Source organism: Pseudophryne corroboree, chromosome 6 (assembly GCF_028390025.1).
Source record: "Pseudophryne corroboree isolate aPseCor3 chromosome 6, aPseCor3.hap2, whole genome shotgun sequence".
NCBI classification, from domain to species: Eukaryota; Metazoa; Chordata; class Amphibia; order Anura; family Myobatrachidae; genus Pseudophryne; species Pseudophryne corroboree.
Genome location: NC_086449.1, coordinates 826,068,600 through 826,091,286, shown reverse-complemented (window position 1 = coordinate 826,091,286; position 22,687 = coordinate 826,068,600). Strand labels below are relative to the sequence as shown.

The following is a 22,687-nucleotide window of genomic DNA, read 5'->3' as shown; positions in this document are numbered from 1 at the left end:
TAGATCCTTGCACGAGGCTTTCACCTATAGAACTGTTGCATGAGAATGTCACCTATAGATCCTTGCAGGGAGCGGTCACCTGTAGGTCCGTTGCATGAGACTGTCACCTATAGATACTTGTAGGAGACTTTCACCCATAGAACCTTGCATGAGGCCGTCGCCTGTAGATCATTGCACGCGGCTGTCACCTATAGATCATTGCACGCGGCTGTCACCTATAGATCCTTGCAAGCGACTCGCCTATAGGTACGTTGCACGAGGCTGTCACCCATATATCCGTTGCATGAGACTGTCACCTATAGATCCTTGCACGAGACTGTCGCCTATAGATGCTTGCATGCGGTTACTCACTGCTAGTGTTTTGTGCCGCTTGTGTGAGAGTCTGTGCTCCCTGCAGCTCCCAGTTAGTGAAAGACATAAAGCAGAATGACTGCTGCTGTCGCACGAGCTGCGTCTTACAGCCTTAGCTGCCGTGGGTCGGGATTGCTGCCGCTTTAAGGCTAGTTGTACGGTTGGCGTCACACTAGTTGTGCGTGCCAGTGCTTTAACCCTTCCTATTGCAGTTTCTTTTTCCCCGTAGCCACGGCCAATGCGGCAGTTTGGGTGCTTTGCGCCCGTCTCTCCGCTGCGTTATATTGGTGAATGGATAATGCCAGGGTTACAGGTTGGCCAGGTGTGTTTCACCTGGCTGTGATTCCGCTCCCTCCCCCTGATGTATTATTATTATCCTTTATTTATATGGCGCCACAAGGGTTCCGCAGCGCCCAATTACAGAGTACATGAATAATCAAACAGGAAAACAGCGACTTACAGTTGATGACAGTATAGGACAAGTACAGGGTAAATACACATAGTTACATCAGCAGATAACACTGGAATAAGGATCAGGTGGCAGAAGACTGCTGGAATTGGTGCAGGTGAAGATTATTAAAGTAAGAAAAAGGATAAGCACATGAGGGAAGAGGGCCCTGCTCGTGAGAGCTTACATTCTAAAGGGGAGGCGTAGACAGACAGGGGTGACACAGATGGGGTACATGGAGAGTGTAAGGGGTTATATATTGGGGAGTGGAGGAATTTCCCTTACCTAAAACCCCAGACAAAACCCTTTGTGTCTCGGCGTGACCTCATCCCTGGTGATGTCACCACAGCCGCGCGTCCTCCGACTATACCTTATCTGCAGCCGTTTCACTATAACAACATTCAGTTGTGTCCGCTGTTATGCATGCTGGAACCTTTAGTTCCACACAGGCCGCAGAGTTTACGACCTCTGCTTTGTAAGTTACCGCTCTATAGTGATTCTAATATTTATGGTGTGAAAATGAATGGATCGTGTAATTAAATCACCCAGTTCGTTTAATCGTCTGAAGTTGTCCCATTATCACCTTTATTATAACAGCCAAATACTTCACATTCCTGAAATGATTCCATATTTCTTCCCATCAGCCGGGCGCCCGGGGGCCTGTTTCAGACGGGGCTCTCTCACCCTGTTTCAGCCCCTTCGCTTAACTGCGCCATCCCACTGGCAGTTCAGGGGTTAAAGCCCCAGGCCGGGGTGACATCATGTTTCAGTGTGATCACAGCTGCAGTCGCTGGGAGAGGGGGGGGGGGGGGGGAGCGAGCCCCCTGACTGTGGTGGGCTGCAGAGCGGGCTGATGTCATGGTATAGCTATGTTACATGAAATGGAGGGAAATCTGTTCCCGTGCAAGGAATAAATAATTGTGATTGTGCCGACACAAAAACTTCCACCCACACTTGGGGGACAAACCCCCCCCCCCCCCCCAACATCTCTTTAGACAGGCGCTGCGTCCCTTTGCGTTGCACCGTGGGCACGCGGGGGTTAAAGCAGCTTTCGGACGCCTGATACGTAGACCGCCATTTCTTTGTTACCCCACAACAATAACGGCAATGTGAGAGGGGGGAGCGGGAGAGGCACCTACACAGCGAGAGTATAACAAGTTACCTATTATCACTCACACCCCGGGGGCCTAGGACTGTCTGCAACACAGTCCTAGGGCACGGGATTTACTGACTGCTGGCATTTGGTTACTGACACATTTCTCAGTGACAGCGTGGTCGCAAGACGCTTACACCCCCACGTTGGTGCCATGCCTCTATGCCTGGTTACTATTATTGTGTCATTCCGGCTGCGAGCCTCCTGTCTTATTTCTTACTAACGTGTATAGTGATTGTTACTGGCAGTCAGTAAATGTAGTGACATTGGTTTGCGGTTACAATTTAAAGGGCCGGTGAACGTGAAATACAAGTTTTTTCGTATGTATAAAATAAGAGTCCTCTGTGTTCTTGTTGCCCGGCTCTCCTGCAGGCTATCGCTCCCTGCGATCAGTCATCTGTAAGCTCTGGGCAGGGTCTCTGGACTGGCACAGCGTCTGGTGTGCCTAGTAGAAACAGCCGCCCCCCCGTCAGGTCCTCCTATCTCATCCTGTGTCGGCTGCTTCTGATCTGTTTAAACGTTGACTAGAATTGACATTTAATTAGTGACCGTTTAAGTGGTAATTTTATGCAAATCACAATTGTATTATCATACATAGCGTCCTCTACCTGTGTATATAGGAGAGGTCGGTGTGCAGGTTTGTGTCGATGAAGTTTGCTGGCGCAATATTTAGGTGGTTGTATCGGTGATCTAAGCATCACGCAGAAACAGCGCTTTATTATTTTACAATGTTTTTTAAATCTTTGTAAGTGCTTTATCTGGGGACACGGACTACGGTGATCCCTATTTATATAAAACTATGGGCCTAATTTAAATCTGATCACAGCAGCAAATTTGTTAGCAGTGGGCAAAACCATGTGCACTGCAGGTGGGGCAGATGTAACATGTGCAGAGAGAGTTAGATTTGGGTGAGTTATATTGTTTCTGTGCAGGGTAAATACTGGCTGCTTTATTTTTACACTGCAATTTAGATTTCAGTTTGAACACGCCCCACCCAAATCTAACTCTCTCTCTGCACATGTTACATCTGCCTCCCCTGCAGTGCACATGGTTTTGCCCAACTGCTATCAAATTTGCTGCTGCGATCAGGTCTGGATTAGGCCCTATATACATTTATAGAATGTATGGTGACTGCTCGGTTTAATAGCAGGGTAGCGCCGGCTGGGTGGTCTTGTTAGTCCTTGGTGCTATTTATACTGCGCCCGTTCTATATGGCGGAGGCAGCTATTTTGAGGACGGATTCATTATTCTTGACAAGGAGGCCTCTCCGTTCACAAGGGACCAGCGGCATCTATGAGGCACCAAGGTTTGTTAGCATATTCAAGGTCATGATGTGCAATGTTTAATGTCTGGCTCTATATAGATTGTTAGCTCTTTAGGCTGGTGTCCTTGCCCCCTGTTGTGGTTTGTACCTGTGTGTATGGTTTGTTATATGGTTATGACACGATATGTAAAATCTTGGACATTTCTTAATAATAATTTTATAATTATCCAGATGACATTAAAGCGTTTTTAGATTCCTTTATTCAGCGTAGTTTTCCACAGAGTTGCCCGTAATGCGTCGCAACGTGGGCTCCTTGCCGGAACAATGAGATTTGTGGGGCTACTTCGGAGTTGATCGCAGCAGCAAATTTGTTAGCAGTTGGGTAAAACCATGTGCATTGCAGGGGGGGGGGGGGGGGCAGATGTAACATGTGCAGAGAGAGTTAGGTTTGGGTGGGTTATTTTGTTTCTGCAGGGTAAATACTGGCTACTTTATTCTCTCTGCACATGTTACATCTGCCCCACCTGCACTGCACATGGTTTTGCCCAACTGCTAACAAATTTGCTGCTGCGATCAGGTCTGATTTACCCCCTGTATCTCTGACAGGAGGGGGTAAGGCTACGTTGCGCTCCCCAGCTTTGTGAAACTACAAGTCCCAGCATGTCCTGCCACCGTTTTGCTATTAGGGAATGCTAAAACTGTGGCAGGGCATGCTGGGATGTGTAGTTTCGCTACAGGTTGGCCAGTACTGATAGTAGATGGAGGCCATTGTGCATTACCCATAGTGCTGTGTGGTCCTCTCTGTGTTCTGTATTACCTGGGTGGTGACTGGCTGCCATCATGGCACAGTGCCGGCGATATATAGTTCATATGGACAGCGGACAGCGTTGTCGCTTTGTGGCGGCTTATCCGCCATTGCTTCAGGTGCGCATGAGTCAGAGGAAGCTGCGTTTCTAGTCATTAACTCTCTCCTCTCTTCAGACCAGGATGTCATCACGGAATGTCTTTCCTTTCATTAGTTCCCCTGTGTATGGTACGCGGGCTTCAGCTCTTACAGGAACACCAAAATTCCCAAATGTAAATGTTCAGATATAAACCAGGAAGGTGAAATACGCTGTTCAGTGTCACTCTGATATCCCACTGCAGCTCTGGGATGTGTCCGGTCTATGACAGACCCCCTTCCCCCCCACCCCCCATTTATACATAGCTGGTTTTGCTGTAATCGGGCTACACCTGTCCGTGGGCCTGATTTAGGGATGTACGCATACCTACCGCGATGGTCATGTGACCACAGTTGCAAAGAGGATTTATTTGCAAAGCGATTGACAGTCAGGGACCGTTTAGAAGAGGTAACCGGGGGGGGGGGGCAACACAAATGCAGACATCTCGCTACCTGCCACTGCGATCCCTTACGTCTCAGGCGTCTTATTTCCCGCGGCCAAACTGCGTGACCACAAGGCTACTGAGACCCTCATTAATCGACTAATCTGCGATGAATGCTGCGTCTTTGTACGCAGCCGCTGGGATTAGCAAAACCGCTGCGTCTCAATCCAGGCGTCTGTGGTGTTTCACATTGTCGCACAGCCGCTGCGTACACATCTGCAGCTGCGATTGCATTTGAGGATGTCTCTGAATCGGCCCTTGTGGCCCTATGATATAAACCGCTCTGCTATTGAGCTGTCTGACGCAGCTGCTGGACTGAGCGGGAAACACGTGATTATGCAGAGCCAATAGAGTGACAGCTGGCAGCTCGATGTCAGAGACACACTGAGCATGCTTCTGCCAGTAGGTGGGCCGCCTAATAACTACTTACAGCCAGCCAGCAGATGTATGCCTCCGTGGCTGTGCTAGAGACCCCTCACCTCTACTCTATGGGGGACTCCTGGGCTCCCCGTTACTGGATCCCGGCTGGTGCTGAATTGCTTTTATCTCCAGCATATATCACATGCTCCACCTAAGGGGGTCATTCAGATATGATTGCTGCTGTGTGTTTTCGCTGGTCAGCGACGGGATTGTGTGAAGGATCCATTCACGCGGGCGTTCGCAAGGAGATTGACAGGAAGAGGGCGTTTGTGGGTGGCAACTGACCGTTTTCAGGGAGTGTCCGTAAAAACGCAGGCGGGATCAGGCGTTTTCAGGGCGGGTGTCTGACGTCAAATTCGGTCTGAACAGCCCGATGTTATCGCAGTGGCTGAGTAAGTCCTGGCCTGCGCAGAGACTGCACAAGATCTGTTTGTACCGCTCTGCTACACATGCGATCGCACACTTGCACAGCAATAATACACTGTAGGCGCCGACTGTCTGATCGCAGCGCTGCAAAAATCGCAGCCTAGTGATCAGGTCTGATTTACCCCCTGTAGCTTTTCTGTACAGCCCCGCTGGAAGGGGTGGGGGGTGATTCTCAGAGGATATTGGTGCAACTGTGCGAAACGTCCTCTGACTTTGAATAGCAAATGATTATATCACATTTCACGCGTCCCCTTTGCTGTACATTTATAATGTACAAATCTTTTATAGCCTTGACGTGTAGACGTTGCTTAGCCGGCATATTAATAGGTTCTGTTGTACCGGGAAATTCTCGATTATTCCATTATTATTCCTGTCTTCCTGTTTACAAAACACGTATAGGAATTTGGCGACAATTTAGTCAGTTTTTGTGATGGTGTGACGTTACACACTACCTTGGAACTACTAGTGTGTAAGTACAGTGGCGTTACGGCCGGGATCGCCCATTCCAGCCGGGAAACGGCCCTCATACCAAATACAGATGGCCGGGATGCGGTTTATTTGTTACCAGGCAGGCACGGATTTCCTCCTTCCTACGCTCGTGTGTGCGATTCCGCCATCTGCCGTTATTAGAATTATTGATTAATCTGTGGCAATAGGACGGATTTTGGAAGGACACTTATCGCGGCGGTAGGAAAGTCATTTGCGGCTTTTACCGCGTCGCCCGCTTCCAGTTCTACTTTTGCAAGCAACATTTTTTTTCTTTTAAAAATATCTTAATTTTTTTGTTTTTTAATGCTGAAATAAAGAAAACAGCCTGTATTGTCTGTGGGATGCCCCACGTCAGGACGGCGCCGGTGATGAGAGGATTGTGGCACTACATGTATCAGCACCATGCTTTGGGACGCTTTTCACAAAGAAACCCTCAAATAGTCTCCAGCAATAGCCGCTACTAACTCCTTAGCTGTTTAGTAGATAGGTACATTCCTAATTCCAGCAAATAGCCGTTCTCTCCTGTTAGTAAATAGACCTACATTTGACACACGGGCCCCAACCATCCGTATGAGCGGTGAGTGGCTGCGTCTGCGCCGTGTCTGAAGGCGCTGCGCTCATGTTTGGTGCAGATCAGCGGTATATTGCTCTGTATTACCTGAGTACTATCGCTGTCCTGTCTCTGTAAAGAGCTGTGTGTAAGTGTGCGAGCAGGGCCCTCCTACCTCTGTGTCTGTCTGTTATTACCCAGTATTGTTCCATCACTCTTATTCCAGTTGTAATGTACAATACATAACATGTAGGTGTTGCGTTATGATTGGGGTCTCCAGCATAAAGGGGTCTGTCCTGTCTCTGTAAAGCGCTGTGCGTAAGCGTGAGAGCAGGGCCCTCCTACCTCTGTGTCTGTCTGTTATTACCCAGTATTGTTCTATCACTGTTATTCCGGTTGTAATGTATAATACATAACATGTAGGTGTTGCGTTATGATTGGGGTCTCCAGCATAAAGGGGGCTGTCCTGTCTCTGTAAAGCGCTGTGTGTGTGAGAGCAGGGCCCTCCTACCTCTGTGTCTGTCTGTTATTACCCAGTATTGTTCCATCACTGTTATTCCAGTTGTAATGTATAATACATAACATGTAGGTGTTGCGTTATGATTGGGGTCTCCAGCATAAAGGGGGCTGTCCTGTCTCTGTAAAGCGCTGTGTGTAAGCGTGAGAGCAGGGCCCTCCTACCTCTGTGTCTGTCTGTTATTACCCAGTATTGTTCTATCACTGTTATTCCGGTTGTAATGTATAATACATAACATGTAGGTGTTGCGTTATGATTGGGGTCTCCAGCATAAAGGGGGCTGTCCTGTCTCTGTAAAGCGCTGTGTGTAAGCGTGAGAGCAGGGCCCTCCTACCTCTGTGTCTGTCTGTTATTACCCAGTATTGTTCCATCACTGTTATTCCGGTTGTAATGTATAATACATAACATGTAGGTGCTGCGTTATGATTGGGGTCTCCAGCATAAAGGGGGCTGTGCGGCCTCCGGGTGCTGAGCCGGTGTGTTAGGAAGCGGTTAATGACATACATGTGGCTGGCAGCCTTAGGTCACTTCACCTGCACTTTGTATCAGGCCAGGAACACTCCTATCTGATAGGGCAGCGCCGCCACACCCAGCTCTCCCTGTGAGCTCACCGCTCCCCCTTATCTCCGGATAAACTGGATGAGAGCATTTTATTACAAGGCCAAAGATGCAATGACTTCATCCCTGCATGTGCACAGCCGGGTGCCTGCGGCCCAGCCTTCCTCCTGCTGGAGAGAGCGCACCAGCTGTACACAAGCCGGGTTACTAGAGGCCAGGCGCACTGCATATACTCCTATACACAGGAGGCTTCCTTATCTAACATGTTGTTACACTGCGGGTAAGGCTCAGGCGCCTCATGCATCTTCTGTACAACATGTAAGCGCACTCCGGTATACAGATGCCTGCAGTAAATGTCTCGTGTGCTGACATTCTACTGACACTATTGTATTGTGCTGCACTCTCTGTGATGTCACTAGCTCCTATTGACTGGATAGGCTGCACTCTCAGTGATGTCACTGGCTCCTAGTGACTGGATAGGCTGCACTCTCTGTGATGTCACTGGCTCCTAGTGACTGGATAGGCTGCACTCTCTGTGATGTCACTGGCTCCTAGTGACTGGATAGGCTGCGCTCTCAGTGATGTCACTAGCTCCTAGTGACTGGATAGGCTGCACTCTCAGTGATGTCACTGGGTACTAGTGACTGGATAGGCTGCGCTCTCAGTGATGTCACTGGCTCCTAGTGACTGGATAGGCTGCGCTCTCAGTGATGTCACTGGTTCCTAGTGACTGGATAGGCTGCACTCTCAGTGATGTCATTGGTTCCTAGTGACCGGATAGGCTGCACTCTCAGTGATGTCACTGGCTCCTAGTGACTGGATAGGTTGTACTCAGTGATGTCACTGGCTCCTAGTGACTGGATAGGCTGCACTCTCATTGATGTAACTGGCTCCTAGTGACTGGATAGGCTGCACTCTCAGTGATGTCACTGGTCCCTAGTGACTGGATAGGCTGCACTCTCAGTGATGTCACTGGCTCCTAGTGACTGGATAGGCTGCACTCTCAGTGGTGTCACTGGCTCCTAGTGACTGGATAGGCTGCACTCTCAGTGATGTCACTGGCTCCTAGTGACTGGATAGGCTGCACTCTCATTGATGTAACTGGCTCCTAGTGACTGGATAGGCCGTACTATCAGTGATGTCACTGGTTCCTAGTGACTGGATAGGCTGCGCTCTCAGTGATGTCACTAGTTCCTAGTGACTGGATAGGCTGCACCCTCATTGATGTCACTGGTTCCTAGTGACTGGATAGGCTGTACTCTCAGTGATGTCACTGGCTCCTAGTGACTGGATAGGCTGCGCTCTGTGATGTTACTGGCTCCTAGTGACTGGATAGGCTGCACTCTCAGTGATGTCACTGGCTCCTAGTGACTGGATAGGCTGCACTCTCAGTGATGTCACTGGCTCCTAGTGACTGGATAGGCTGCACTCTCAGTGATGTCACTGGTTCCTAGTGACTGGATAAGCTGCGCTCTCAGTGATGTCACTGGTTCCTAGTGACTGGATAAGCTGCGCTCTCAGTGATGTCACTGGCTCCTAGTGACTGGATAGGCTGCGCTCTCAGTGATATCACTGGCTCCTAGTGACTGGATAGGCTGCGCTCTCAGTGATATCACTCGCTCCTAGTGACTGGATAGGCTGCACTCTCAGTGATGTCATTGGTTCCTAGTGACTGGATAGGCTGCACTCTCATTGATGTAACTGGCTCCTAGTGACTGGATAGGCTGCACTCTCAGTGATGTCACTGGTCCCTAGTGACTGGATAGGCTGCACTCTCAGTGATGTCACTGGCTCCTAGTGACTGGATAGGCTGCACTCTCAGTGGTGTCACTGGCTCCTAGTGACTGGATAGGCTGCACTCAGTGATGTCACTGGCTCCTAGTGACTGGATAGGCTGCACTCTCATTGATGTAACTGGCTCCTAGTGACTGGATAGGCCGTACTATCAGTGATGTCACTGGTTCCTAGTGACTGGATAGGCTGCGCTCTCAGTGATGTCACTAGTTCCTAGTGACTGGATAGGCTGCACCCTCATTGATGTCACTGGTTCCTAGTGACTGGATAGGCTGTACTCTCAGTGATGTCACTGGCTCCTAGTGACTGGATAGGCTGCGCTCTGTGATGTCACTGGCTCCTAGTGACTGGATAGGCTGCGCTCTGTGATGTCACTGGCTCCTAGTGACTGGATAGGCTGCGCTCTCAGTGATATCACTGGCTCCTAGTGACTGGATAGGCTGCGCTCTCAGTGATATCACTGGCTCCTAGTGACTGGATAGGCTGCACTCTCAGTGATGTCATTGGTTCCTAGTGACTGGATAGGCTGCACTCTCATTGATGTAACTGGTCCCTAGTGACTGGATAGGCTGCACTCTCAGTGATGTCACTGGCTCCTAGTGACTGGATAGGCTGCACTCTCAGTGGTGTCACTGGCTCCTAGTGACTGGATAGGCTGCACTCAGTGATGTCACTGGCTCCTAGTGACTGGATAGGCTGCACTCTCATTGATGTAACTGGCTCCTAGTGACTGGATAGGCCGTACTATTAGTGATGTCACTGGTTCCTAGTGACTGGATAGGCTGCGCTCTCAGTGATGTCACTAGTTCCTAGTGACTGGATAGGCTGCACCCTCATTGATGTCACTGGTTCCTAGTGACTGGATAGGCTGTACTCTCAGTGATGTCACTGGCTCCTAGTGACTGGATAGGCTGCGCTCTGTGATGTCACTGGCTCCTAGTGACTGGATAGGCTGCACTCTCAGTGATGTCACTGGCTCCTAGTGACTGGATAGGCTGCACTCTCAGTGATGTCACTGGCTCCTAGTGACTGGATAGGCTGCACTCTCAGTGATGTCACTGGCTCCTAGTGACTGGATAGGCTGCACTCTCAGTGATGTCATTGGTTCCTAGTGACCGGATAGGCTGCACTCTCAGTGATGTCACTGGCTCCTAGTGACTGGATAGGCTGCACTCTCAGTGATGTCACTGGCTCCTAGTGACTGGATAGGCTGCACTCTCAGTGATGTCACTGGCTCCTAGTGACTGGATAGGCTGCACTCTCAGTGATGTCATTGGTTCCTAGTGACCGGATAGGCTGCACTCTCAGTGATGTCACTGGCTCCTAGTGACTGGATAGGTTGTACTCAGTGATGTCACTGGCTCCTAGTGACTGGATAGGCTGCACTCTCATTGATGTAACTGGCTCCTAGTGACTGGATAGGCTGCACTCTCAGTGATGTCACTGGTCCCTAGTGACTGGATAGGCTGCACTCTCAGTGATGTCACTGGTTCCCAGTGACTGGATAGGCTGCGCTCTCAGTGATGTCACTGGCTATTAGTGACTGGATAGGCCGCGCTCTCAGTAATGTCACTGGTTCCCAGTGACTGGATAGGCTGCGCTCTCAGTGATGTCACTGGTTCCTAGTGACTGGATAGGCTGCACCCTCATTGATGTCGCTGGTTCCTAGTGACTGGATAGGCTGTACTCTCAGTGATGTCACTGGCTCCTAGTGACTGGATAGGCTGCGCTCTGTGATATTACTGGCTCCTAGTGACTGGATAGGCTGCACTCTCAGTGATGTCACTGGCTCCTAGGCTGGATAGGCTGCACTCTCAGTGATGTCACTGGCTCCTAGTGACTGGATAGGTTGCGCTCTCAGTGATGTCACTGGCTATTAGTGACTGGATAGGCCGCGCTCTCAGTGATGTCACTGTTTCCCAGTGACTGGATAAGCTGCGCTTTCAGTGATGTCACTGGCTCCTAGGCTGGATAGGCTGCACTTCTTTAATACTGTAGCTTAATTATACACAACAAACAGGACAAGTGTAAAGGCTCCTGGTCACGTGAGCTCACTATCTAACATTACCTGATAGTTTAGGATTCAGATTAGGAAAGTTGCTTTTTTTGGGAACATTTATACATTTTAGGAAGCTTTGGATACGTTGTTTCTGTACATTGAAGTGCTGTTTTAGCCTCATTGTGTTGCTGCATTTTTCCGCCCTTGGAGCATCACCAGTAGAAGGATTTGCATAATCCAGGGCTGGTTCTACCTGTAATACCGGCATCTTGTCACCTATGTAGCTGGCAGTATAGGTAAAGGGCATGTTGGTATAGCGTACATGGTGTTAGGGTTGAAAAGGGTCATAAATGTCCACTTGTACCATTATCACCTCTGAGATAGAAGTGTGTGGGAGGGGGGGGGGGGATATATGCCCATTCTACTATATCATGATGTGCTATTCCCCATCTTATCTTATCAAGCAGCCACAATGTTGAATGACCGCAGTAAGTTGCCTGTGGGTGCGTATGAGGAAGTTGCATGCAGGTGCTGCTGTCTTATCACTGGGTACAGCCGGTAGGTATGGTACTGTATTATGATTGCAGTGATGGGCTGAGCAGGGGAAGCCTGCAGATGATGATATATTGCCATTTGCAGCAACCTGTTGTGTGCAAGGCCTGATTCCGATGTGCTCGCTAATGCAGTCGCAGCTGCCGTGCTAAATATACCAATGCTGCTGCCGCAAGGAAATGTACCAAGACGCCCACCGGCGGCCTCGCAGATCCCAGCAGCGGCGTACAAACACGCAGCGATGGCGGCAGATCCGGAACTGACCATCTGAGTGACTCTGTGGTTGCACAGAATGGGCTCTGGAACTGAGACGCCTGCGCTATGTTTTCTGTATACACGATCGCAGGTGTAGGCTGAGACACGCCCTGAAAACGCCCGTGACATCCGTTACCTCCCCCCAAATCGTCTCTGAATGTCAATCACCTTGCAGAGAAAGCCCTTACCACGAGTGGTGTTGCTAAGGTACTTCGCCGTGTGCGCAGTGCGACCATTATGCGAGCACAGTCTGCAGATAATCGCTCAGCTGCGTAAATATCGGCATGGCGTACACCTATGAATCACAAGAGCAGGTCAGCCGTATGTAACAGGCTGTCGGGGATTTATGCACCCGGTGGAAGCTGCCGGATAGAAAATGTTTCGGACATTGTCAGCGGTTTCTGGTTTATCTTTCACCTAATTGCCGGAGCGTTATCAGTGACCCCGGTGATCTCAGACTGGTAATATTAAATGGGCTCTTTCATCCTACCTGCTGCTGCAATATGTACTTCTAGCTGAATCAGAGAGTCCACCTGCAAATTACTGTGCCCCGTATCTCAGCCCTGTAACTGCCCTGTGCCCCGTATCCCAGCTCTGTAACTGCCCTGTGCCCCGTATCCCAGCTCTGTAACTGCCCTGCCCTGTGCCTTGTATCCCAGCCCTGTAACTGCCCTGTGCCCCGTATCCCAGCCCTGCACTGTCCCCCGTATCCCAGCTCTGTACCTGCCCTACACTGTGCCCCGTATCCCAGCTCTGTAACTGCCCTGCACTGTGCCCCGTATCCCAGATCTGTAACTGCTCTCCCTGTGCCCCGTATCCCAGCTCTGTAACTGCCCTCCCTGTGCCCCGTATCCCAGCTCTGTACCTGCCCTCCCTGTGCCCCGTATGCCAGCTCTGTACCTGCCCTGTGCCCCGTATCCCAGCTCTGTACCTGCCCTGCACTGTGCCCCGTATCCCAGCTCTGTACCTGCCCTGCACTGTGCCCCGTATCCCAGCTCTGTAACTGCCCTGCACTGTGCCCCGTATCCCAGCTCTGTAACTGCCCTGCACTGTGCCCCGTATCCCAGCTCTGTAACTGCCCTCACTGTGCCCCGTATCCCAGCTCTGTAACTGCCCTCCCTGTGCCCCGTATCCCAGCTCTGTACCTGCCCTCCCTATGCCCTGTATCCCAGCTCTGTACCTGCCCTGCACTGTGCCCCGTATCCCAGCTCTGTAACTGCCCTGCACTGTGCCCCGTATCCCAGCTCTGTACCTGCCCTACACTGTGCCCCGTATCCCAGCTCTGTAACTGCCCTGCACTGTGCCCCGTATCCCAGCTCTGTACCTGCCCTGCACTGTGCCCCGTATCCCAGCTCTGTAACTGCTCTGCACTGTGCCCCGTATCCCAGCTCTGTAACTGCTCTGCACTGTGCCCCGTATCCCAGCTCTGTAAGTGCCCTGCACTGTGCCCCGTATCCCAGCTCTGTAAGTGCCCTGCACTGTGCCCCGTATCCCAGCTCTGTAAGTGCCCTGCACTGTGCCCCGTATCCCAGCTCTGTACCTGCCCTGCACTGTGCCCCGTATCCCAGCTCTGTACCTGCCCTACACTGTGCCCCGTATCCTAGCTCTGTACCTGCCCTGCACTGTGCCCCGTATCCCAGCTCTGTACCTGCCCTACACTGTGCCCCGTATCCTAGCTCTGTACCTGCCCTGCACTGTGCCCCGTATCCCAGCTCTGTACCTGCCCTACACTGTGCCCCATATCCCAGCTCTGTACCTGCCCTGTGCCCCGTATCCCAGCTCTGTAACTGCCCTGCACTGTGCCCCGTATCCCAGCTCTGTAACTGCCCTACACTGTGCCCCGTATCCCAGCTCTGTAACTGCCCTGCACTGTGCCCCGTATGCCAGCTCTGTAACTGCCCTGCACTGTGCCCCGTATCCCAGCTCTGTAACTGCCCTGCACTGTGCCCCATATCCCAGCTCTGTAACTGCCCTGCACTGTGCCCCGTATCCCAGCTCTGTACCTGCCCTCCCTGTGCCCCGTATGCCAGCTCTGTACCTGCCCTCCCTGTGCCCCGTATCCCAGCTCTGTACCTGCCCTGTGCCCCGTATCCCAGCTCTGTAACTGCCCTGCACTGTGCCCCGTATCCCAGCCCTGTAACTACCCTGTGTCCCGTATCCCAGCTCTGTAACTGCCCTCCCTGTGCCCCGTATCCCAGCTCTGTACCTGCCCTCCCTGTGCCCCGTATCCCAGCTCTGTACCTGCCCTGTGCCCCGTATCCCAGCTCTGTAACTGCCCTGCACTGTGCCCCGTATCCCAGCCCTGTAACTGCCCTGTGTCCCGTATCCCAGCTCTGTAACTGCCCTCCCTGTGCCCCGTATCCCAGCTCTGTAACTGCCCTCCCTGTGCCCCGTATCCCAGCTCTGTAACTGCCCTGCACTGTGCCCCGTATCCCAGCTCTGTAACTGCCCTGTGCCCCGTATCCCAGCTCTGTAACTGCCCTGCACTGTGCCCCGTATCCCAGCTCTGTAACTGCCCTACACTGTGCCCCGTATCCCAGCTCTGTAACTGCCCTGCACTGTGCCCCGTATGCCAGCTCTGTAACTGCCCTGCACTGTGCCCCGTATCCCAGCTCTGTAACTGCCCTGTGCCCCGTATCCCAGCTCTGTAACTGCCCTGCACTGTGCCCCGTATCCCAGCTCTGTAACTGCCCTGTGCCCCGTATCCCAGCCCTGTAACTGCCCTGTGCCCCGTATCCCAGCTCTGTAACTGCCCTCTCTGTGCCCCGTATCCCAGCTCTGTAACTGCCCTCCCTGTGCCCCGTATCCCAGCTCTGTAACTGCCCTGTGCCCCTTATCCCAGCTCTGTAACTGCCCTGCACTGTGCCCCGTATCCCAGCTCTGTACCTGCCCTACACTGTGCCCCGTATCCCAGCTCTGTAACTGCTCACACTGTGCCCCGTATGCCAGCTCTGTAACTGCTCACACTGTGCCCCGTATGCCAGCTCTGTAACTGCCCTGCACTGTGCCCCGTATGCCAGCTCTGTAACTGCCCTGCACTGTGCACCGTATCCCAGCTCTGTACCTGCCCTACACTGTGCCCCGTATCCCAGCTCTGTAACTGCTCACACTGTGCCCCGTATCCCAGCTCTGTAACTGCCCTGCACTGTGCCCCGTATCCCAGCCCTGTAACTGCCCTGTGCCCCGTATCCCAGCTCTGTAACTGCCCTGCACTGTGCCCCGTATCCCAGCTCTGTACCTGCCCTACACTGTGCCCCGTATCCCAGCTCTGTAACTGCTCACACTGTGCCCCGTATCCCAGCTCTGTAACTGCCCTGCCCTGTGCCCCGTATCCCAGCTCTGTAACTGCCCTGCACTGTGCCCCGTATGCCAGCTCTGTACCTGCCCTGCACTGTGCCCCGTATCCCAGCTCTGTAACTGCCCTCCCTGTGCCCCGTATCCCAGCTCTGTAACTGCTCTCCCTGTGCCCCGTATCCCAGCTCTGTAACTGCCCTCCCTGTGCCCCGTATCCCAGCTCTGTAACTGCTTCCCTGTGCCCCGTATCCCAGCTCTGTAACTGCTCTCCCTGTGCCCCGTATCCCAGCTCTGTAACTGCCCTCCCTGTGCCCCGTATCCCAGCTCTGTAACTGCCCTCCCTGTGCCCCGTATCCCAGCTCTGTAACTGCTTCCCTGTGCCCCGTATCCCAGCTCTGTAACTGCTCTCCCTGTGCCCCGTATCCCAGCTCTGTAACTGCTCTCCCTGTGCCCCGTATCCCAGCTCTGTAACTGCCCTGTGCCCCGTATCCCAGCTCTGTACCTGCCCTGCACTGTGACCCGTATCCCAGCTCTGTACCTGCCCTACACTGTGCCCCGTATCCCAGCTCTGTAACTGCCCTGCACTGTGCCCCGTATCCCAGCTCTGTACCTGCCCTGCACTGTGCCCCGTATCCCAGCTCTGTAACTGCTCTGCACTGTGCCCCGTATCCCAGCTCTGTAACTGCTCTGCACTGTGCCCCATATCCCAGCTCTGTAAGTGCCCTGCACTGTGCCCCGTATCCCAGCTCTGTAAGTGCCCTGCACTGTGCCCCGTATCCCAGCTCTGTACCTGCCCTGTGCCCCGTATCCCAGCTCTGTACCTGCCCTGCACTGTGCCCCGTATCCCAGCTCTGTACCTGCCCTACACTGTGCCCCGTATCCTAGCTCTGTACCTGCCCTGCACTGTGCCCCGTATCGCAGCTCTGTACCTGCCCTACACTGTGCCCCATATCCCAGCTCTGTACCTGCCCTGCACTGTGCCCCGTATCCCAGCTCTGTAACTGCTCTCCCTGTGCCCCGTATCCCAGCTCTGTAACTGCCCTGTGCCCCGTATCCCAGCTCTGTAACTGCCCTGCACTGTGCCCCGTATCCCAGCTCTGTAACTGCCCTGCACTGTGCCCCGTATCCCAGCTCTGTAACTGCCCTCCCTGTGCCCCGTATGCCAGCTCTGTACCTGCCCTCCCTGTGCCCCGTATCCCAGCTCTGTACCTGCCCTGTGCCCCGTATCCCAGCTCTGTAACTGCCCTGCACTGTGCCCCGTATCCCAGCCCTGTAACTGCCCTGTGCCCCGTATCCCAGCTCTGTAACTGCCCTCCCTGTGCCCCGTATCCCAGCTCTGTAACTGCCCTCCCTGTGCCCCGTATCCCAGCTCTGTAACTGCCCTCCCTGTGCCCCGTATCCCAGCTCTGTAACTGCCCTCCCTGTGCCCCCTATCCCAGCTCTGTAACTGCCCTGCACTGTGTCCCGTATCCCAGCTCTGTAACTGCCCTGCACTGTGCCCCTTATCCCAGCTCTGTAACTGCCCTGCACTGTGCCCCGTATCCCAGCTCTGTAACTGCCCTGCACTGTGCCCCGTATCCCAGCTCTGTAACTGCCCTGCACTGTGCCCCGTATCCCAGCTCTGTAACTGCCCTCCCTGTGCCCCGTATGCCAGCTCTGTACCTGCCCTCCCTGTGCCCCGTATGCCAGCTCTGTACCTGCCCTCCCTGTGCCCCGTATCCCAGCTCTGTACCTGCCCTGTGCCCCGTATCCCAGCTCTGTAACTGCCCTGCACTGTGCCCCGTATCCCAGCCCTGTAACTGCCCTGTGTCCCGTATCCCAGCTCTGTAACTGCCCTCCCTGTGCCCCGTATCCCAGCTCTGTAACTGCCCTCCCTGTGCCCCGTATCCCAGCTCTGTAACTGCCCTGCACTGTGCCCCGTATCCCAGCTCTGTAACTGCCCTGTGCCCCGTATCCCAGCTCTGTAACTGCCCTACACTGTGCCCCGTATCCCAGCTCTGTAACTGCCCTGCACTGTGCCCCGTATGCCAGCTCTGTAACTGCCCTGCACTGTGCCCCGTATCCCAGCTCTGTAACTGCCCTGTGCCCCGTATCCCAGCTCTGTAACTGCCCTGCATTGTGCCCCGTATCCCAGCTCTGTAACTGCCCTGTGCCCCGTATCCCAGCCCTGTAACTGCCCTGTGCCCCGTATCCCAGCTCTGTAACTGCCCTCTCTGTGCCCCGTATCCCAGCTCTGTAACTGCCCTCCCTGTGCCCCGTATCCCAGCTCTGTAACTGCCCTGTGCCCCTTATCCCAGCTCTGTAACTGCCCTGCACTGTGCCCCGTATCCCAGCTCTGTAACTGCTCACACTGTGCCCCGTATGCCAGCTCTGTAACTGCCTTCACTGTGCCCCGTATCCCAGCCCTGTAACTGCCCTGTGCCCCGTATCCCAGCTCTGTAACTGCCCTGCACTGTGCCCCGTATCCCAGCTCTGTACCTGCCCTACACTGTGCCCCGTATCCCAGCTCTGTAACTGCTCACACTGTGCCCCGTATCCCAGCTCTGTAACTGCCCTACACTGTGCCCCGTATCCCAGCTCTGTAACTGCCCTGCACTGTGCCCCGTATGCCAGCTCTGTACCTGCCCTGCACTGTGCCCCGTATCCCAGCTCTGTAACTGCCCTCCGTGTGCCCCGTATCCCAGCTCTGTAACTGCTCTCCCTGTGCCCCGTATCCCAGCTCTGTAACTGCCCTCCCTGTGCCCCGTATCCCAGCTCTGTAACTGCTTCCCTGTGCCCCGTATCCCAGCTCTGTAACTGCTCTCCCTGTGCCCCGTATCCCAGCTCTGTAACTGCCCTGCACTGTGCCCCGTATCCCAGCTCTGTAACTGCCCTGTGCCCCGTATGCCAGCTCTGTAACTGCCCTGCACTCCGTATCCCAGCTCTGTAACTGCCCTCCCTGTGCCCCGTATCCCAGCTCTGTAACTGCCCTCCCTGTGCCCCGTATCCCAGCTCTGTAACTGCCCTCCCTGTGCCCCGTATCCCAGCTCTGTAACTGCCCTGTGCCCCGTATCCCAGCTCTGTAACTGCCCTGCACTGTGACCCGTGTCCCAGCTCTGTAACTGCCCTCCCTGTGCCCCGTATCCCAGCTCTGTACCTGCCCTGCACTGTGCCCCGTATCCCAGCTCTGTACCTGCCCTACACTGTGCCCCGTATCCCAGCTCTGTAACTGCCCTCCCTGTGCCCCGTATCCCAGCTCTGTAACTGCCCTCCCTGTGCCCCGTATCCCAGCTCTGTACCTGCCCTGCACTGTGCCCCGTATCCCAGCTCTGTAACTGCCCTCCCTGTGCCCCGTATCCCAGCTCTGTACCTGCCCTGCACTGTGCCCTGTATGCCAGCTCTGTAACTGCCCTGCACTGTGCCCCGTATCCCAGCCCTGTAACTGCCCTGTGCCCCGTATCCCAGCTCTGTACCTGCCCTGTGCCCAGTATCCCAGCTCTGTAACTGCCCTCCGTGTGCCCCGTATCCCAGCTCTGTAACTGCCCTCCCTGTGCCCTGTATACCAGCTCTGTAACTGCCCTGTGCCCCGTATCCCAGCTCTGTAACTGCCCTGCACTGTGCCCCGTATCCCAGCTCTGTAACTGCCCTGTGCCCCGTATCCCAGCTCTGTAACTGCCCTGTGCCCCGTATCCCAGCTCTGTAACTGCCCTGCACTGTGCCCCGTATCCCAGCTCTGTAACTGCCCTGTGCCCCGTATCCCAGCCCTGTAACTGCCCTGTGCACCCGTAGGGTGTAAGGAGATGTCTGGGGGGAAATGCTGTAGTCACTGTACCCCGCATTATGCTGCTGCCTGTACAACACGTATAGTGCTCTCATTACTGTCAGTGAAATAACATTTCTGATCATCGGCCTCCGAATATCTCTCATCCATCCACACTAGTAATTCCCAAACGTTCCTCTGCCGACAGGCCGCCGACATCTCAATGCAGTGACTCCTGGCTTCTTCCATTCTGTGATTAAATAGAACTGTGGCCCTAGCTCCCCTCTATCCCCTGCACTCTACCAGAGAACTAGTTTATGTAGCAGTTTGGGGCCCCGGCCTGTGGCCTCGCCCTGTCCTGGGATAGCCGGCGCTCTGCACATATCCCCCATGTTATGTCTGCCTAGTGTATCTCAGAGCTTAGTACATCTTGCAGGGTGACCTCATGTATTTGCACAAGAAACCTGTTTGCTGCCACCAGTGCTGAGATAAGCAGCTGAACAGGTTGCGGAACGCTCTGCGGTCATCCTGCTGGAAGTGCCAATTAGGGATTAGCATTTGCAGTCCTGTGACCGCGGGGACCCCCATGCACGGCACGGAGGGGTCACAGGTGACTGGGATAAATGCTCAGCGGGTATAATCAGTTGCATGGAACGTGCCAGGCGATAAGGGGCCCCCGTTACTCTCCCTCCCACGACCAAACTCTGTATTTCATAACTGAGGTCGTGGGAGGACAAAATGGCCGCCTCCTGGCCACGGAGTGCTGCTCTGTGAGAGGAATCTAGATGTTATTTCCCCCTCCCGGTGTGGATCTGATGGGGTTAACTGGCCGAGCTGGTCTCGCAGTCATCTGCTGCTCTGGATTTCCTCCTTGTGACTGAACATAACACTGATGATCTCACTCTGTTCCTTTCCCTGTCCCTGAATGAATTTACTGCATGTTTTATTCACTCTTGTTCCGTCTTTTCCCGCAGAATCTCCCTCTCCTCCTGACGTCCCCCCAATAACGTCTGCCAGGGGCTGAGAGGGGGGTGACGGAGTGATGTCATAATTACGCATCGTACAAACATCTCTGCTCCGAAGTTATCAAACTCCCTGACCAGCAACAGAGAGCGGAGCTTCCGGACACAAGAGGAGCTGCCGGTTGCCTCTCTCCGCTCCCGCGCAGAATGCCCTGACAAAGTGCGCCGCGCCATGTCCCGGACACGTTCCTGAGATCGCCACCCCCGTCACACCCCCCCCACCTCCCTGTGCTGTCATGGCTGCCGAGGGGCCCCGATGTCGGCTGCTGACTGTGGACAAGCTGGTGCTCTGGATGGAAGGGGGGACGGAGAAGGTGCTGCTGATAGACAGTCGCCCCTTTGTGGAGTATAACACGGCTCGCATTCTGGACGCCATAAACATTAACTGCTCCAAACTGATGAAGAGGCGGCTGCAGCAGGACAAGGTGCAGGTGGCGGAACTCATCCAGCACTCCGCCAAACAGAAGGTGAGCGGTGGCACTGACACAAGAGGGTACCGGGGTGGGGTGGGGTGGGGGGGGGGGGGATGCAGCTACGGAGCTGAGTCAGGTGCTTAATGCAGATTATTTCCTAGAACTGAAGCCGCCAGTGTGACGGGGATCCTACATTAGGCGCAATCAGCTGCTGCTGTTACATCGTAATCCGTAGTAAGAATGAGAATGTGTACATACAGAATAAGGGACTATACCGAATAGCGCACAGTACATATAGACGTAGCTCAGCGTTATATATGTACAGAATAGGGGACTATACTGAATTGCACACAGTACATATAGACGTAGCTCAGTGTTATATATATACAGAATAAGGGACTATACCGAATAGCGCACAGTACATATAGACGTAGCTCAGTGTTATATATGTACAGAATAAGGGACTATACTGAATTGCGCACAGTACATAGACGTAGCTCAGCGCCGTTGTATACGTAGCTCAGCGCCGTTATATACGTACAGAATAAGAGACTATACTAAATTGCAGATTGTACATATAGACGTAGCTCAGCGCCGTTATATACGTACACAATAAGGGACTATACTGAATTGCACACAGTACATATAGACGTAGCTCAGTGTTATATATGTACAGAATAAGGGACTATACTGAATTGCACACGGTACATATAGACGTAGCTCAGCGCCGTTATATACGTACAGAATAAGGGACTATACTGAATTGCACACAGTACATATAGGCGTAGCTCAGCGCCGTTATATACGTACAGAATAAGGGACTATACTGAATTGCAGAGTGTACATATAGACGTAGCTCAGCGCCGTTATATACGTACAGAATAAGGGACTATACTGAATTGCACACAGTACATATAGACGTAGCTCAGTGTTATATATGTACAGAATAAGGGACTATACTGAATTGCACACGGTACATATAGACGTAGCTCAGCGCCGTTATATACGTACAGAATAAGGGACTATACTGAATTGCAGAGTGTACATATAGACGTAGCTCAGCGCCGTTATATACGTACAGAATAAGGGACTATACTGAATTGCACACAGTACATATAGACGTAGCTCAGTGTTATATATGTACAGAATAAGGGACTATACTGAATTGCACACGGTACATATAGACATAGCTCTGCGCCGTTATATACGTACAGAATAAGGGACTATACTGAATTGCACACGGTACATATAGACGTAGCTCAGCGCTGTTATATACGTACAGAATAAGGGACTATACTGAATTGCACACAGTACATATAGACGTAGCTCAGCGTTGTTATATACGTACAGAATAAGGGACTATACTGAATTGCACACAGTACGTATAGCCATAGCTCAGCGCCGTTATATACGTACAGAATAAGGGACTATACTGAATTGCACACAGTACATATAGACGTAGCTCAGTGTTATATATATACAGAATAAGGGACTATACCGAATAGCGCACAGTACATATAGACGTAGCTCAGTGTTATATATGTACAGAATAAGGGACTATACTGAATTGCGCACAGTACATATAGACGTAGCTCAGCGCCGTTGTATACGTAGCTCAGCGCCGTTATATACGTACAGAATAAGAGACTATACTAAATTGCAGATTGTACATATAGACGTAGCTCAGCGCCGTTATATACGTACACAATAAGGGACTATACTGAATTGCACACAGTACATATAGACGTAGCTCAGTGTTATATATGTACAGAATAAGGGACTATACTGAATTGCACACGGTACATATAGACGTAGCTCAGCGCCGTTATATACGTACAGAATAAGGGACTATACTGAATTGCACACAGTACATATAGGCGTAGCTCAGCGCCGTTATATACGTACAGAATAAGGGACTATACTGAATTGCAGAGTGTACATATAGACGTAGCTCAGCGCCGTTATATACGTACAGAATAAGGGACTATACTGAATTGCACACAGTACATATAGACGTAGCTCAGTGTTATATATGTACAGAATAAGGGACTATACTGAAT

General features: G+C 52.6%; 1 protein-coding gene across 1 annotated transcript in view; it reads left to right on the top strand.

The window, feature by feature from the left end:
• DUSP16 (dual specificity phosphatase 16) overlaps positions 1-22,687 on the top strand; it is a 49,079-nt gene that overhangs the window by 4,342 nt on the left and 22,050 nt on the right. The window contains exon 2 of the mRNA XM_063929271.1: positions 20,167-20,681. Within this exon, the coding sequence (XP_063785341.1) occupies positions 20,451-20,681 (231 nt within the window). The 5' untranslated portion in view covers positions 20,167-20,450. The remainder of the gene's footprint in view (positions 1-20,166; positions 20,682-22,687) is intronic.